Here is a 15,618-nt window from a genome sequence, read left to right on the forward strand (position 1 = left end):
GCAACAAGCTGAAAAGCAAACCTTCAAAATCGACAGTCCAGTTAAGTCATTTGAGCACCACAGCTGATCTTCTGACCGAGTTCAGTTGTAGGTCCAGAAGTGTCTTATTTGTGTGGGTACGGGCCCCAGTACTTATTCCCAAAAGTGCCTTGGAAGTGGAGGTGACATCAAAGACTGGCCTCTGAAGTGCCCACAATCCCTTTCAGCCCAATCTGTCTGCCAGGCTAACCCTAGGGGATACATCAGTGCTTTGTGTGTGGACAGTATACTACCAATTGAAGTGTAAGTGTCAGCCCCTCCCATTCCTTCCTTCCCAGAACGTCCCATCAGAATGCAGATGAGCCTCACCATCCTGTGTTTGAGGCTGTCTAGAAGGAATGCACAAAATGTAGCTGTCACCCAACCCAGATGTAAGTTGGAGACAGTCTGCAAAGCACAAAAGAATTGTGATCAGAGAAATGTTTGCTTTCCAAAAGTGGCATTTCAAAAACAGTAATGTTAAATCCAACTTCACCAGTAAAGAGGATTTGTTAAGACCATTCCAAACATACGAAACATGAAAAACCAACTACTCTATGATCAGGAATTACAGCTTAAAAGCGTATTAATGAATTCCCAATGCTAGTCTATGGGAGGAGTAGGCCTCACAGTTTTGAAAAAATGAAATAGGCTGTTTGTCAGAACCAGGACATGCAAAACATAGAAGTACATGTCCTACCTTTTACTTACATAGTACCCTGCCCATTGGGTTATCAAGGGCCTTCCTTAAGGGTGACGTATATGTAATAAAAGGGGAGTTTAAGGATTGCCAAGTAGTTTTAAATGCCAGGTCGAAGTGACAGTAAACTGCACACACAGTCCCTGAAATGACAGGCCAGAGGCAGATTTGAAAGGCTACTTTTGTGGGTAGCATAATCAGTGCTGCAGGCCCACTAGTAGCATTACATTTACAGGCCCTGGGTATATGGTATATCAATTGACAAGGGATGTACAGGTAAATTAAATATATCAAATATATGTAGGTCAATCATAGCATGTTTAAGGGAGAGAGCACATGCACTTTAGCACTGGTGAATAGTGGTAAAGTGCTCAGAGTCCTAACACCATCAAAACCGACACAGACAAATAGAGAGATAGGCAAAACGTTGGGGGAGAACCACCCTAAGGCTGTCAGGTCTAACAATATTCATCAGTATGAAAGAAATGTATAGACCAAGCCTCCTGTGAACATGTATGTCTTGCAAGTTTACGATCTCAAACGAGGTAAAAAAAAACAACAAGTTGATGCCTCCTTACTTCTGTGGTACTCCTGCAATTGTTTGTGTTCTATCTATAGTGCTTTTGCTTCACCACCTTGGGATGCAGACTTTACCAGCATCTCTACCTCCATTGCCTGCTTTATCCATAGGACTTCTGTGGCTTTCTAGATTGTATATACCCATGAGCAGAGTAGTAATAAAACCTCCCCCATTCGGAGGTCATTCTTACTGCTCGTTTCTCTCCAGTTTCAGCATTTCAGTGAATTTATTAATTCTGGTACTCTCACCTTAGCACGTGCCGCTTTGACAGGATCATTACATCTTTATAGGGGTTGGTTATGCTGTGGGGTGGTTGTTTGTTGCAAAGACAACCTCTAGATCACGTTGACTGTGTTGCATGGTCTTTTAATTTTTTATTTGATTTGAGGAAAGTAAAGCCCCTTGAGGTCATTTCACCGTTGGTATTTGGAGTGTTAGCTGGCTGGCCACCAACAATCCCAAAATCGAATTCAGTTGTCTTAGTCAGTGCACACTGGAGAGAGTTTTTGTGTCTTTATTCCTGTACACAGATGCCCATGCGTCAGTTTCCAGGGCTGCTATCTGCCTTTCAAATATCCATTCCCATTTGACTGGGGCTATCACTCCTAGAGGGTAAGATTTCAGGAGCCGATAGGTTCTGTGCCCTTCAGAAATCTGTAGGGGAATAGACAAGTTCTAATCTTAATTAATAATAATAATAATAATAATATTGAGCTTATAGAGCGCTCAGTAACGCCATCACGGCGTGTCCCCGCGCTGAAGCTGTCATAGGAATCAGCAGACAAAAACCAGGATCTATGCAGTGTATAGATGTGTTTTAAGCAAGGCCCTAAAACGCGTTTCACTGCTCTCCAGTCTCAGAGCAGGGGGAAGTTTATTCCATTGTTGAGCTGCTTGGAGCGCAAAGGAGCGTCCGCCCATTCTAGCCTTCCTGATCCTGGGGACTGTCAGCATTCCGGTACCCTCCGAACGTAGGGTCCTAGTAGGTTCGTATCGGCTGACTAGATCCTTTAGGTAAGTTGGTGACCTGTCCCAGACGATACGGTGACAGAAGAGGAGGCACTTAAACAGCACACGCTTCTTCACAGGCAGCCAATGAAGCGCATCCAGCGCCATTTTCGAGCTGGCTCTCCTGGGTCTTCTTAACACCAGTCTGGCGGCGGAGTTCTGTATGACTTGTAGGCGACCTATGCTGCCCTCGGTTGCCCCAAGGAACAGGATGTTGCCATAATCTAACCGCGAGGTCACCAGTGCCTGCGTTAGTGTCCTTCTGGCCGATAAAGGGAGGAGGTCTAAAGTTTTGTTTAGAGTCTTTAGTACTCCAAAACATTTGCCCACAAGACGTCTTATGTGGCCATCATATGAGAGAGCGGGATTCATCCAGATTCCTAAGTTCTTAGCCTCCTGACATGGTATGGGGGTGGGGCCCAAACATGAAGGCCACCACTCAGCCGACCAGTTTTCGCTTTTACCCCCTACCACCAGTACCTCTGTTTTAGAGCCATTGAGTTTTAAACAATGGGCATCCATCCATTCTGCTAGTGCTTGCATACAGGATTTAAAGTTGTTAGGGGTGTTGGAGGTGTTCTGCGATAGGGATATTAGCAGCTGGGTGTCGTCAGCGTACGACACCAACTCCACCCCAAAGGAGTGTACAACTTTCGCCAGGGAGGCCATGTATAGGTTAAAAAGAGTAGGGCTCAGAGCTGAGCCCTGAGGCACTCCCTGGTCTAGTGACATTTCCACTGAGCGGCATGTCCCTTGCTGTACCTGGAAGCATCTTTCCGTCAGAAACGATTGTAACCAGCGTAGCGCAGGACCAACGACCCCGGCTTCATTCAGACACCGTAGCAGGATGGAATGTGCTACGGTGTCAAAAGCCGCACTAAGGTCGAGCATAATCAAGGCCATAGTATGCCCTGCATCTGCCCCTGCTCTTAAAGTCTCAGTGGCTCGTAGGAGGGCCGTCTCCGTGGAGTAGCCCGCCCTAAATCCTGATTGTGAGGGATGGAGTAAATTCCATTTTTCCAGGTGCTCTGTGAGCTGAGCGTTAACCACCTTCTCAGCCACCTTCGCCACGTACGGCAATAAGGAAATAGGTCTTAGGTTTTCTAGCACCTCCAAGCTTACATTCGGTTTTTTCCTTATTGGCAGTACTATGGCCTTCTTCCACTCCATCGGGACCTGTTGAGATGAAAAGGAGGTTTGTAGGACGTGTCTGATGTGAGGTTCTAGGGCTGTCAGGCCCTCTGAGATGACCCAGGCAGGAGCCGGATCATTAGGGGATCCTGATTTCACACTTCGACAGATCTTTATTAGCTTGTCAGCTGCGGGGACATCGAAAGTTATTAATGAGGCATCAGGGGCTGTCAGTGAGCTATCTGCTATAAAATCTATACCCTTATCTGGTTGTTGAGAGAAGGAAGCGTAAATCTTTTTGACTTTACTGGAGAAAAAGTCAGCGACTTTATTGCAACCCTCCAAGGAGGTCTTAGTAGGGGTATTAGAGCTGGAGACTAGAGATATTTCTTTGTAGATTGTAAACAATTCTCGCGAGGAGCACTCGGCATCCTCAATACGAGTCTGAAAGTATTTGGCTTTTACTCTACGCACCGCATACTGATAGCTCCGGTGTGCTGAGCTATAACTGTTTTTTGCTTGTTCACTCGGGTTCCTTCTCCAGCTCCTTTCAAGCTTTTTGCAGTTAGATTTTATTTGCTGGAGTTCGGTAGTGAACCAAGGTGCAGTACGTTGTCTGCCCTCTCTGGCTTTACCCTTGCACATGGGAGCTAGCTCATCCAAAGTGGCAGTTACAAGTAGATTAAAATCCTTGTTCGCCTGATCACAATCCGTGGAACGAAAAGGTTGTGCTTTCTGGATAGCGGTTATAAAGTTTTCTTTGGAGTATTGTCTCCATTTGCGTTTCATAGTATTTCCTTTTCCATTATCCATAATCTTAGCAGTCTGATAACAGCATTGAAAAGGGACCAGGAAATGGTCAGTCCAAAGGAGCTGACAAGGGGTGAGTACTTCTATCATATCCCAGCTCGCAAAGATAGGGTCCAAACAGTGACCCCTCTGATGTGTAGCTGTGACGCTTAGCAGTTTGAGCTGTAATTCTTGTAAGATCAGACGAACATCCTCTGCCTCCTTCTGTGCGGGATCCTCTAGGTGTAAGTTTAAGTCACCTAGCACCAAAACTTTATTGTGTTTAATTGCGGTCTGAGCAACCCCCTCTAGTAGGCTACTGCGGAAGTTGCCCAGGGACCCAGGAGGTCTGTAGATTAGGATGCCCGAGATAGTCTCCTCTTGAGTCAGTTTAATGTTAAATTCGCCTGCTTCGCTGTCATCAATTTTTACTGGCTTTAGAACACGCTCGAAAGGGTGTTTGACGATAATGGCGATACCGCCTCCCCTACCTTTTATCCTGTCGAGTCTGTGGAGAGTGTAGCCTGGTGGGATAGTGTCCACTATGTCTGGATCAGAGTGTTCTCCCAGCCAGGTCTCAGTTAAGAACAGTATTTGCAAGTCCTCATCCAATATGAGATCCCACATCTGAAGAGTGTGTTTGCTGATGGATCTGCAGTTTAGGAGACCCCCTTTAACAAGAGTCGCTTCAGGGTTATGGACAACGGGCGCTAAGCAGCTTCCTCTAAATGAACAATGTGGGCATGGACCTAGGTCCAGTGGCTCCATAGTGTGATGACAGAGGGTAGGTAAAGTGGGGCAGAGGTCTATCAGTCTCTTACTTGTGTAGCACTGTCTGTGACGCGCAGGAGATGTAGGGGTTTGGGCCCCTGGGCCCGTCCAGGCGCGGGCTTGCCTTAGGCGCGCCTTCGGTGCGCAAACGGCGCTCCCGCTGCGCTCGTCCGCTGCGCTTCCTCTGGAAACACATATTATAGGCGGATTTGGGGGGCGTGTCCTGAAAGTGGGCGAGGCCTAGAATCTCGCCGGAATGGCGTCAAGGAATCGATGCAGCCGGCGCTGAGGAGCACTCTCAGCTGTTTTGAGGTAGGCTTAGTTTGTTTTGAATCACAAAATACAGAAGTATGACAATTGTAAATTTTTAAAAATTCGATCTTAAAATGCTCCCGGCGTGTGCCTGCGGAGTCCTGGGCAGTTCTGAATATGGTGCTCGGTTTGGCGCTCAAATATGCTGCCTGTGGGGGCGTGTCCTGAAAGTGGGCGTGGCCTAGAATCTCGCCGGAATGGCGTCAAGGAATCGATGCAGCCGGCGCTGAGGAGCGCTCTCAGCTGTTTTGAGGTAGGCTTAGTTTGTTTTGAATCACAAAATACAGAAGTATGACAATTGTAAATTTTTAAAAATTCGATCTTAAAATGCTCCCGGCGAGTGCCTGCGGAGTCCTGGGCAGTTCTGAATATGGCGCTCGGTTTGGCGCTTAAATATGCTGCCTGTGGGGGCGTGGCCTGAAAGTGGGCGTGGCCTAGAATCTCGCCGGAATGGCGTCAAGGAATCGATGCAGCCGGCGCTGAGGAGCGCTCTCAGCTGTTTTGAGGTAGGCTTAGTTTGTTTTAAATCACAAAATACAGAAGTATGACAATTGTAAATTTTTAAAAATTCGATCTTAAAATGCTCCCGGCGTGTGCCTGCGGAGTCCTGGGCAGTTCTGAATATGGCGCTCGGTTTGGCGCTTAAATATGCTGCCTGTGGGGGCGTGTCCTGAAAGTGGGCGTGGCCTAGAATCTCGCCGGAATGGCGTCAAGGAATCGATGCAGCCGGCGCTGAGGAGCGCTCTCAGCTGTTTTGAGGTAGGCTTAGTTTGTTTTGAATCACAAAATACAGAAGTATGACAATTGTAAATTTTTAAAAATTCGATCTTAAAATGCTCCCGGCGTGTGCCTGCGGAGTCCTGGGCAGTTCTGAATATGGCGCTCGGTTTGGCGCTTAAATATGCTGCCTGTGGGGGCGTGTCCTGAAAGTGGGCGTGGCCTAGACTCTCGCCGGAATGGCGTCAAGGAATCGATGCAGCCGGCGCTGAGGAGCGCTCTCAGCTGTTTTGAGGTAGGCTTAGTTTGTTTTAAATCACAAAATACAGAAGTATGACAATTGTAAATTTTTTAAAATTCGATCTTAAAATGCTCCCGGCGTGTGCCTGCGGAGTCCTGGGCAGTTCTGAATATGGCGCTCGGTTTGGCGCTTAAATATGCTGCCTGTGGGGGCGTGTCCTGAAAGTGGGCGTGGCCTAGAATCTCGCCGGAATGGCGTCAAGGAATCGATGCAGCCGGCGCTGAGGAGCGCTCTCAGCTGTTTTGAGGTAGGCTTAGTTTGTTTTGAATCACAAAATACAGAAGTATGACAATTGTAAATTTTTAAAAATTCGATCTTAAAATGCTCCCGGCGTGTGCCTGCGGAGTCCTGGGCAGTTCTGAATATGGCGCTCGGTTTGGCGCTTAAATATGCTGCCTGTGGGGGCGTGTCCTGAAAGTGGGCGTGGCCTAGAATCTCGCCGGAATGGCGTCAAGGAATCGATGCAGCCGGCGCTGAGGAGCGCTCTCAGCTGTTTTGAGGTAGGCTTAGTTTGTTTTAAATCACAAAATACAGAAGTATGACAATTGTAAATTTTTAAAAATTTGATCTTAAAATGCTCCCGGCGTGTGCCTGCGGAGTCCTGGGCAGTTCTAGTCTCCTTTTGTCAGGCTTCGGTAACCTATGCACAAGTCTACAGTGTCATCAATTTCTTTTGTGAACTCAGGAATGTTCACATAATGAATTAGTTCCCCTACTTCTGATTTCCTTTTGTAGCCCTGGGTATATGTTTCACTTAGAAATGAAGTTTGGTATAAAGTTTTGCATATGCTTTACTGGACCCACATTATCCTTTTTCAAAGTGTCCTTGTCGGTCCAACGATTCAATTTTTCGCTTGGCCTAAGCAGCTTGAAAGGTTTGGCCAGTTTTATGCCAAGAGCTGTGCTGCCATTATCAAATGCTAGGGAAATGTTTTAACTTGGGTTTTTGTGATCAGGATCATAGATGTAAATTGATGGAATGTGTGGAGCAAAAAGTGCAGGATGGGCTGTCACTTTCCTCTCTGCTAAGAGCTTAAAATGTTTTGTGATCTGTTAGTTCAATATCGGTAAATGGGTTCACAGGTTCCATGTGGTCATTGCCATGTATATCTAGTGAGCTATAGCTATGTGAACCTTGTGGTAAGTATCACAATCATGACACTGCCCGATCCTTTCAATGACACAGGAATTAAGTATGTTCATTTGATGGGTCTGCTTCAGTCATATCTAAGCCCATTGCCTATTTTTTGCCACTCATATAGGTAAAACCTGAAGATTTCAACAGAAGCAACCAGACATTCCTTGCATCTATAACTGAAAGAGTGAACACCATATCAAAAGGAGAGAACAGCAGTGCCTCACTCATCCAACTATACAAGTCAGTGTCTTCCGTACTTAATCAGGCCGATCAAGAGGAGGATCTACAAACAGGCAGCAAGAGAGAGGTATGCAACGTGTTAGTGAAATACCTGTGCATGTAATGCTTTCTGAGTTGGGTGCCTTAGATAAACAGAGGATACAGAAGGGATACATGTTCTCTTTCTCCTTATTTATTTTATGTATTTATTCATTTAATATAGTGCTTGTAAACTAAAGGCTTCCAGGTGCTTTTTGCCTGACAAGAAGAGCATGTTGAATTATAGATGAGTAACAGTGAATAACAGGGATATTGTCCACAAAGGGGTTCTGAGTGATATATTGTTTCACTATCGCACCACTCAGAACCCAAAGCGTCTTCTAGTCGGAGATAGAATCAAAGTGTGACATCATCTCTAGGATTTGGGGTACCTCCTCGACCAGGTTCCACATCTGAAGAGGATATCATCTGCGTATAAACTGATTTTGCTCCAGACTGTGCCTATGGGTGTGCGCCTGACAGTCTCTTCTTCTCATATTCCACATGCAGGAGGTTTGAATGGCAGTAGGAAAAGCAAGGGTGAGAATGGAGAGTCCCTCTCCAATATGAAAAGCTGTGCAATGTCTGGCCAAACAGGGTCCCTGTCTGTGGTGATGCATACAGGGCACCTAATTAGGAGCCAAGTGCAATAAGAAAGTCAAATGTCTCCGTTGTGTGCACAGTCGATAGAACCACTCCACTCTACTTAATGCTTTTCTAATGTCAATAGATACACACACTGGTCGGTTACTCAGTCTAGGAGCATTATGGGTTACATGCATGAAGCACCTCAATTCATCAGTGGATAACCTCAAAGCCATTAAGGAGGCCTAATCGGGTTGAGCTAAATGTTGAATATGAAGTTGAAGGGGAAGCTGAATCTTCATATTCAACATTTTCATGAGGTTCATAAAGTTAACAATGAGGAAGGATATTTGGTGGTAGATACATTGTTGGAGGGGATGATTTATTAGGAACGGGAGGGGCCAGGGGTCTCGGTGCAGCAGCTCAGAGGAAGCCGCGCTGGGGAGACCGTGAGAGAGAACTAAGGGAAATAGGACAGCTTAAGTTGCACCGGGGCAGTCCTGGACCTCTTGCACTAAAACAGGAAACAACATACATATGAGCTTTGGAGACTGAAGCTTGGAGTTGTACAATTTATTTGAAGACACAGCTTCTAGAAATAATCAATGATAGCATAAAAACCACATAGTACTTGGTCCTGTACCCAGCATTCTCTTGAAAGTCACATGGACCAGTTTGAGATTACAAAGTACAGTTTACAGCAGCTATGAGAGAGAGAGACTATACTTTAAGTACACTTTTGAGCTGAGGCAGATTGCATAGAAAAGGTTAAGCACATATTATTGGGCACACTCACCACTGCATGTATGATGTCATGAAAGTATAAGTTTAAAGACCTTCAATGCAGTGGAGATAAAACAAAGTCAGAGAAAACATAACATTTCAAATAATGGAATACAACTTTAAATGCAAAGAGGAAAAAGCATTTCATTACAGCAGAATATACAATGGAGCAGAATCTAAGTACATGAAACCTAAGTACTTGAAACAAGGGCTATCTCGAGTAACCCCTGGGAAAAACTCTTGTCCGCCACCCATGTGCTGACGGGGAGTAGTTCAACGATAATCTGGCGGACCACCCTTTTATACTTGTTCAGGGGTGAGGGGCCTATGGTCACGCTATATCACGTCACCTCGAACCACATATCCTTCTATCGCCTCTCAAGCCCCTGCCTGGTGACTTTCCCATCATTAGTGTAAATGTGACTACCTTCTCGTAATTGTGTGGCACGGACGCCAGCTTAGACTGAGTTCCTGCCATTCTGACTGGAAGTTTGTCATTAATCAGAAATGTGTTATTATTGCTTTGGAGGGTTCTATTCATGTGTCAATCAGGCAGTCTGCGATAATATTTCGCCACAGTTATCCTCAGTTTATCGGATATCTTGCTTGACGTAGCTGTGGTGGGAACTTCCCTCATTCTATTCATGGCTTAGGTGGGGGACGTGGGGCATGTTGCAAGATTTATAGAGGAACTTGACTTCTACAGTGTGTGCGAAATATACAATGAGGTGGGGCCTGGTAGGGGTGCGGGTCCTTGCAGACAAGAGCAGCTGGGTGAAGCTTGGGTCAGACCTGCTTTCTGCTTCTGCTTAAGCTAAGAGAAAATGGCAGTGCTCAGGGCAACGTAACTGAGGCCTGTAACTTCTAAACAGCAGGGCCTACACAGGGGTCATGTTGTGCAGGTGACAGGTGTGTCCTTGGATAGCTATGCAGCTAAAAATTCTCCCTCCAACATTATCCTCCCAGATAATCTTGTTCCCTTCTTTGTGATGAGAGAATAAAACCTTGAACCAGGCGTTGAGGGAGCATCCGCTGACTTAAGAAAGCCTTGCAAAGCCTTGCAAAGCATTGTGAGCCAGGACATAAGTATGTCTAAAAATTGCAGGTAAAATTCTGATGCAGCTCCATCAGAGCTCCAGGTCTCCTGACTTCTTAAGTAGTGTTGGCAAGCTTTTCCTCTGTAAATTGGCAAATCAAAGGGACTGTAGAAAGCTTCTGAACCTGTCTTGGAGGTTGGACTTTGAGACACATAGAGATCAGACTGAAAGGCATGTAAATCATCTGCCCTGCATTTTGGCTCTCATATGGCCTCACCATTGCACATTTTTGTGGCTATAATCACCCTCACAGATTGATGTCGTTTAATGAGGTAGGCAAGAAGGCATCCTGTTTTGTTACCCCTCATAGAATGTACAACCAGCCTTTTTTCCATTGCCACTGTTGCAATGCACTGTGGGATTGGAACATGGTCAGAGACTCTCAGCACTGCTCATGGGTGGGTAATAATATGCAGTCAATTATAGAGAATACAGTATGCTCTGGGGGTTGTACTTGATAATCTTGATGTTTAGGGCATAGCAGCTCAGCCAAATTATACCTTTTAAGCAGTCACCTCAGCACTGGTCTTGCAGTAATTGCTTCCTATCATGCAACAATGGTGTGATCAGTCACCGAGTAAATAACTTCATTCCAATCACCTCCCTGCAACAGATCAGTTTCACAGAGGGTTGAAAGCAGTTGGCCAGTTGGCAGAAGAACTCGTCAGCCACAGTGATTTGGCCTGTAAGGTAATATAATACCAAAGCTCTGCAGTATATTTTTCCCAAACGGCACATGTTGTTGTTGACCATATTGCCCAGGTGAAAATCCTTTGTCATATCAACAATTTAGCATAGTTCTGTTTGGAGTGGTATGGCTACACAAAACTGCTCTTCCACCTCTTTCCCAACTTCTCATTTTAGTCTTTCTTTTGTTGTGCCTCCTGGGGCAGGCCTTTACATCTACAAAAACTCCAGGAACTCTGGATGAGGTTCATGCCAATTCTTTCCTTTCAGAGATAGACTAAGACTTTCGTACAGTTAACAGGACAGTTCACCCTTTTAATATCCCAAGAGATGGAATGCAAAGGGCATGCAGAATGATCAGAAGACATACCAAAACAACCAGCTATAGAGACATAAAACAACCAGCTGTAGAGTGTTCAGAGTCTAATTTTGTTCTCTTCTACATCTTTGCAGCAGGCTCGGCCCTGTACCTCTGCTTTTTAAATATGTCTGGTATTCTGCCGGATGAAGAGTCTTCTCTATCTGTTGAGTGGTTTCTACTACAACCGTGATTAGCATTGACTAGTAGCAACATTTTACTAGGGATGCCATGTCATAATTTCTACCCTTCCAGTGAAACTTCAGAGTTAAGAGTGCAAACCCATACGTGTAGACTTCTATTGTTTACATTGACTTTACGCTTCAGCGGATCTACACCTAATTTCCAGGTTTCCAGGTGCCATGTCTTGATAGACCCAGATTTCATGATCCTCCCATGTAGTCTCTGGCTTTTTCCTTTATAGTTTCATAATCCTTTCTTTGATTGTGTGGCCATCAGGATAGGCCTCTAGAGTGTTTCAGGGACTGGGCAGAAGGTATAAGAACCCTCTTTGCTAGGCTACTACCCAATGCTTCGCCAATATCAATCGGGAGAGTCTTCAAGCGGAGACCTCCTGAACTTGAAGAATCTTAACAATATTACAATGATGCCTGAATTCATAGTCAGCCAGCCTGACATCAAGCAGTCCTATGTAGTTCTTGAGATGTAGAGGGCCACCCCTGTAGGAGTTCCAGTCATTATCCAACTTGGAGACTCAATATTGCCCTTCATCTAGTCATTTAGGCTTCAGAATACTCCTCTTTAAAAGCATATTCCCTTGTTTACTCTTAAGCGGCTGTAGGCTATTTTTATTTGCTGACGACATGGTCTACATCACTGGATGCACCATCGAGTACCAACTAGTTGGTGTTACACTGCGACAGTGATCAGAGACAACAGTTTTGTAGAAGTAAACTAAGCTTCACTTGCAACATACAAATCGACCAACTGGCTCAAAAGTGGGAGAGTGCAGACTGGTGATTGAAGTATGAAAGGCAGGAACCTTGTAGCAAAGAAAAAACCCTTAAAATATGAGAAATATCCAGTTTAATGATAAAGTGAGTCCAAGCAGCCATCGGTTGGCACTTCAAAAGTTGGTGTTTTTACAAATGAGATGTAGGATGCAGCAGGTTCATTGTGGGAAATCGAGATTGAGTAGAACAAAAGTGCCCTATACAAGATAGTTACCTCTTCAAATAATGGCCGCCTCACTCAGCAGCTGCTGATCAGAGGGGCTGAGTAGTGTACAGGACTCCTCTTGCACCATGACTATTTGAAGGCTTCTAGGGGGTAAATAAGTACCATTGGCAGGCTCTGTCTGTCACCCACCACTGTCCTCTGCAGACTCTAACCTACCCCCTTCACTGGCTGTCTCCATACCTCCAGCAGACTTTCACCAGTAGTTTGGGTGGCACCATGTACCATGTCTTCTTCGAAGGCCTGAGCATCTGCTTTGATATGTTCTGCGTCTTGCAGCGGATACTGTCAGGCCCCATCTTCCTAAAAAGAAGCACCAATAGCATCAGCTCCACAAGAAGACTTAGGTACAGTCACCAGCCCAAGGGGTAACAGGGTTCAACCATGCCCTGCAATGAGATGTGGACTCGACTAACCCACCCCACAGACAGCTGCAAGTAGAATCACAGGGATCCACGCCTGTGACGATGGGTCATTAGGAAATAGCTGCACAGAATTCAGACATATGCCGTCATCTTTGTCATGGCTAAAACCATCCACCCTAAAAAAGAATTTTGAATAGTTAGTTAATGAAAACGGTTAAGGTGGTAGGATATTGATCCTATCATCTGAGGTAAATAGCAGGTCAAGTGTGTGTTCAAATTTATTTGTAGAACCAGTACATCTCTGGAAAAGTCCACATCATGGCAAAAAGCGAATTAAATCATGAATATTGAGTTTAAAGCATTATTCAACCTCTTTGTTGTTCAACAAAATGTTATGTGTTATCATGCAGGAGAAGTAAAGCGTAGCAACATAATCAAATCTTCTAGATCATATACAAAACTACTGTTGTAGCTCAGCAAGCAAAAACAATAGCCAAAGTGCTGGAGTCAATAGTGGAATGGTTAACACAAACTACCATAGTTTCAAATGAGGCTGGATCACATGTAGCCCACCTTCTAGTGGTAAGAATTATTTTCATGTCTTAGACATTAGAGTTTATTGAACATAGTGGTTTTGACATTCTCAATCCCTCAGGAGTCAATACTCCCAATGGTGAACTCCAACAAGTTTGCCGTCTACCTTTCAGAATTATTGATATTGAGGTTAGAAATGTGACAGAGTAGCCCAAATGTCAATCATTTCACAACCAACCCGATTTCCGCTAGTCGCTGCTCATGTGATTGGAACAATGCAAATACATTTAAAATAAAGGTGCAGAATCTTTTGAGACAAATATACATCAAACACGAAAAACTCGAAAATAATGTAGAAGATTCCATTCAAAGCATCGTCAGCTGCATCACTAATTTTGTGGCAGGATAAACTGGCATTCTTGTTTCACTTAATACATCTGATGGCATTTCAGACAGAGGTTCAGCCTCATCTGCTTTGTTGGCATCTTTAGGTGAGCATGTGCTTCCTGCACTTGCTCACGATAAGTCCAGAAGCGTGCTGGTACTGCTCTCAAGCTTGCTGCAAAGCTCCCTGCTACTCCTCTAATGGTAGCTGCAATTCCCAGTTGTCATTCTGTATGTCTTATATCTTTTCCTGTACCTGTATTAAAAGATTTGAACATTGAAAAAATTGAACAGAAGGCAAAGAGTATACCTTAATAAAACATTTAAAATATTGAACTGAGCAACATCTACTTTTTTCAGAATTAAGAGGATTCATCCTCATTCATGGAAGTGCTGATGAACCAATAGCATATTATAACCCTGGGCAGTGAACTCTGCTCTGCTCGCGGAGTTTGCGGAAATTTCTGCATTCCGCGTTACGCGTAGCTCTCGGAGATCTGAAAAACTCTACTTCGCGCAGTGGAGCAGACTTTTTTTCCTCACTCGCATTGACCAACATCAAGTTGGCGAGCGCGAGTGAGTAAAATCCACCTACAGGCAAGATTTTTCCTCGTTCACGATTGTCAACCTCAAGTTGGCGAGTGCGGAAAATAAAACTTCAGGCGAGATTGCTCAACGTGTGTGGTCAGGTTTCCCATTGCGAGTGGTCACATATGCTCGAGACCACTCACGTTGAGAAACTGTCCGTTCGCGTTGAGAAAGCTGCTGCTCGAGTAAAAAACTACTCGAGCGGCAGAAAAAGAAAGCTTGCGCTGTGCATGGTGCCATTCGCAATGATTGCACAGTGCGGATAAGCATATGGCACTGTGCAATCACCGCGAGCAGCATTTTCTATCACACTCCACTGCTTGCGGAGGTCCGCGTAGCGCAGCAGAGTTTTTCCCCACTTTGTGGAGCTTCGCGGAGCGCTACTCCGCAAACTCCGCCCAGGGTAATATTCAATCTCATAATCATATACTTTAAGTCTTTTGATTAGTGTTGTTGTATCTACGAAAATCCTATCTATTAGCAGCTCAAGAAATTGGACAGGATGAGCATCTCAAAGAAGATTGAACACTGATTTATGTACAGCGGCCTTCATTGTGTTTGACTATCTCACTGTTATTTAACCTGGAGTTATTGTTGTCCAAACACTGGTCTTTCCAATAAATAATGCTCAAAGAGATGATTATTAACATTAGAGATGCAAATTTCTTTTTCTCTTTTTACTGACCCAACATCCTTGGCGGTCATTATATTTTGGTAAATCACCATTATATGTGACACCTGGGAATAATTGATAATCACCGTAGATATGGAGTCAAATCTCACAGTGCCACACAACTCACCCTGGCAAGAACACCAGTGTCTGGTGATAGCCTTCTTGCAACCACAACAATACTTTGAAAATAAATCAACACTTTTTGGTCAACAGTTGGGGGTCACAATACCCTTTCTACAATGGTGGCTTTAGACTTTTATGTACTGCTCTCCTTCATATCTAATGGTTTGCCCATTCACAAATGAAGGTAATCCCTTACTTATGAGGAAGTTAGCAATCCATGGGATTGGATTAGAGGAGTAAAATGGAAGCTGCTCTGTTTTTTGTTTTCTTTATAGGCAGCTTGAAGCTGGAGCATGCTTTGCTGTTGGCTTCCTAAATTACTCCAGGTCACAAGGGAGGTGTTCAGGCAGCATCTTGCCTTTCTAGCTTGCACCATGCCTTTCCATGTATATACTTTTAGCCATGTATGTATTTTGGGAAAAGTGAAGTAATCTTGTAGGTTATACATGACACATATGAATTTAGGGTATTTTACATCCCACAATGCCCATACCTTGACTGCCAAATCTTTGAAGAGTACA

General features: G+C 44.6%; 1 protein-coding gene across 1 annotated transcript in view; it reads left to right on the forward strand.

Moving 5' to 3' along the window:
• LOC147673997 (polycystin-1-like protein 2) overlaps positions 1-15,618 on the forward strand; it is a 915,503-nt gene that overhangs the window by 365,191 nt on the left and 534,694 nt on the right. Inside the window, exon 16 of the mRNA XM_086945086.1 lies at positions 7,590-7,772. Coding sequence (XP_086801212.1) covers positions 7,590-7,772 — 183 coding nt within the window. The remainder of the gene's footprint in view (positions 1-7,589; positions 7,773-15,618) is intronic.

The sequence above is a fragment of the Lissotriton vulgaris genome, chromosome 12, assembly GCF_964263255.1.
Source record: "Lissotriton vulgaris chromosome 12, aLisVul1.2, whole genome shotgun sequence".
NCBI classification, from domain to species: Eukaryota; Metazoa; Chordata; class Amphibia; order Caudata; family Salamandridae; genus Lissotriton; species Lissotriton vulgaris.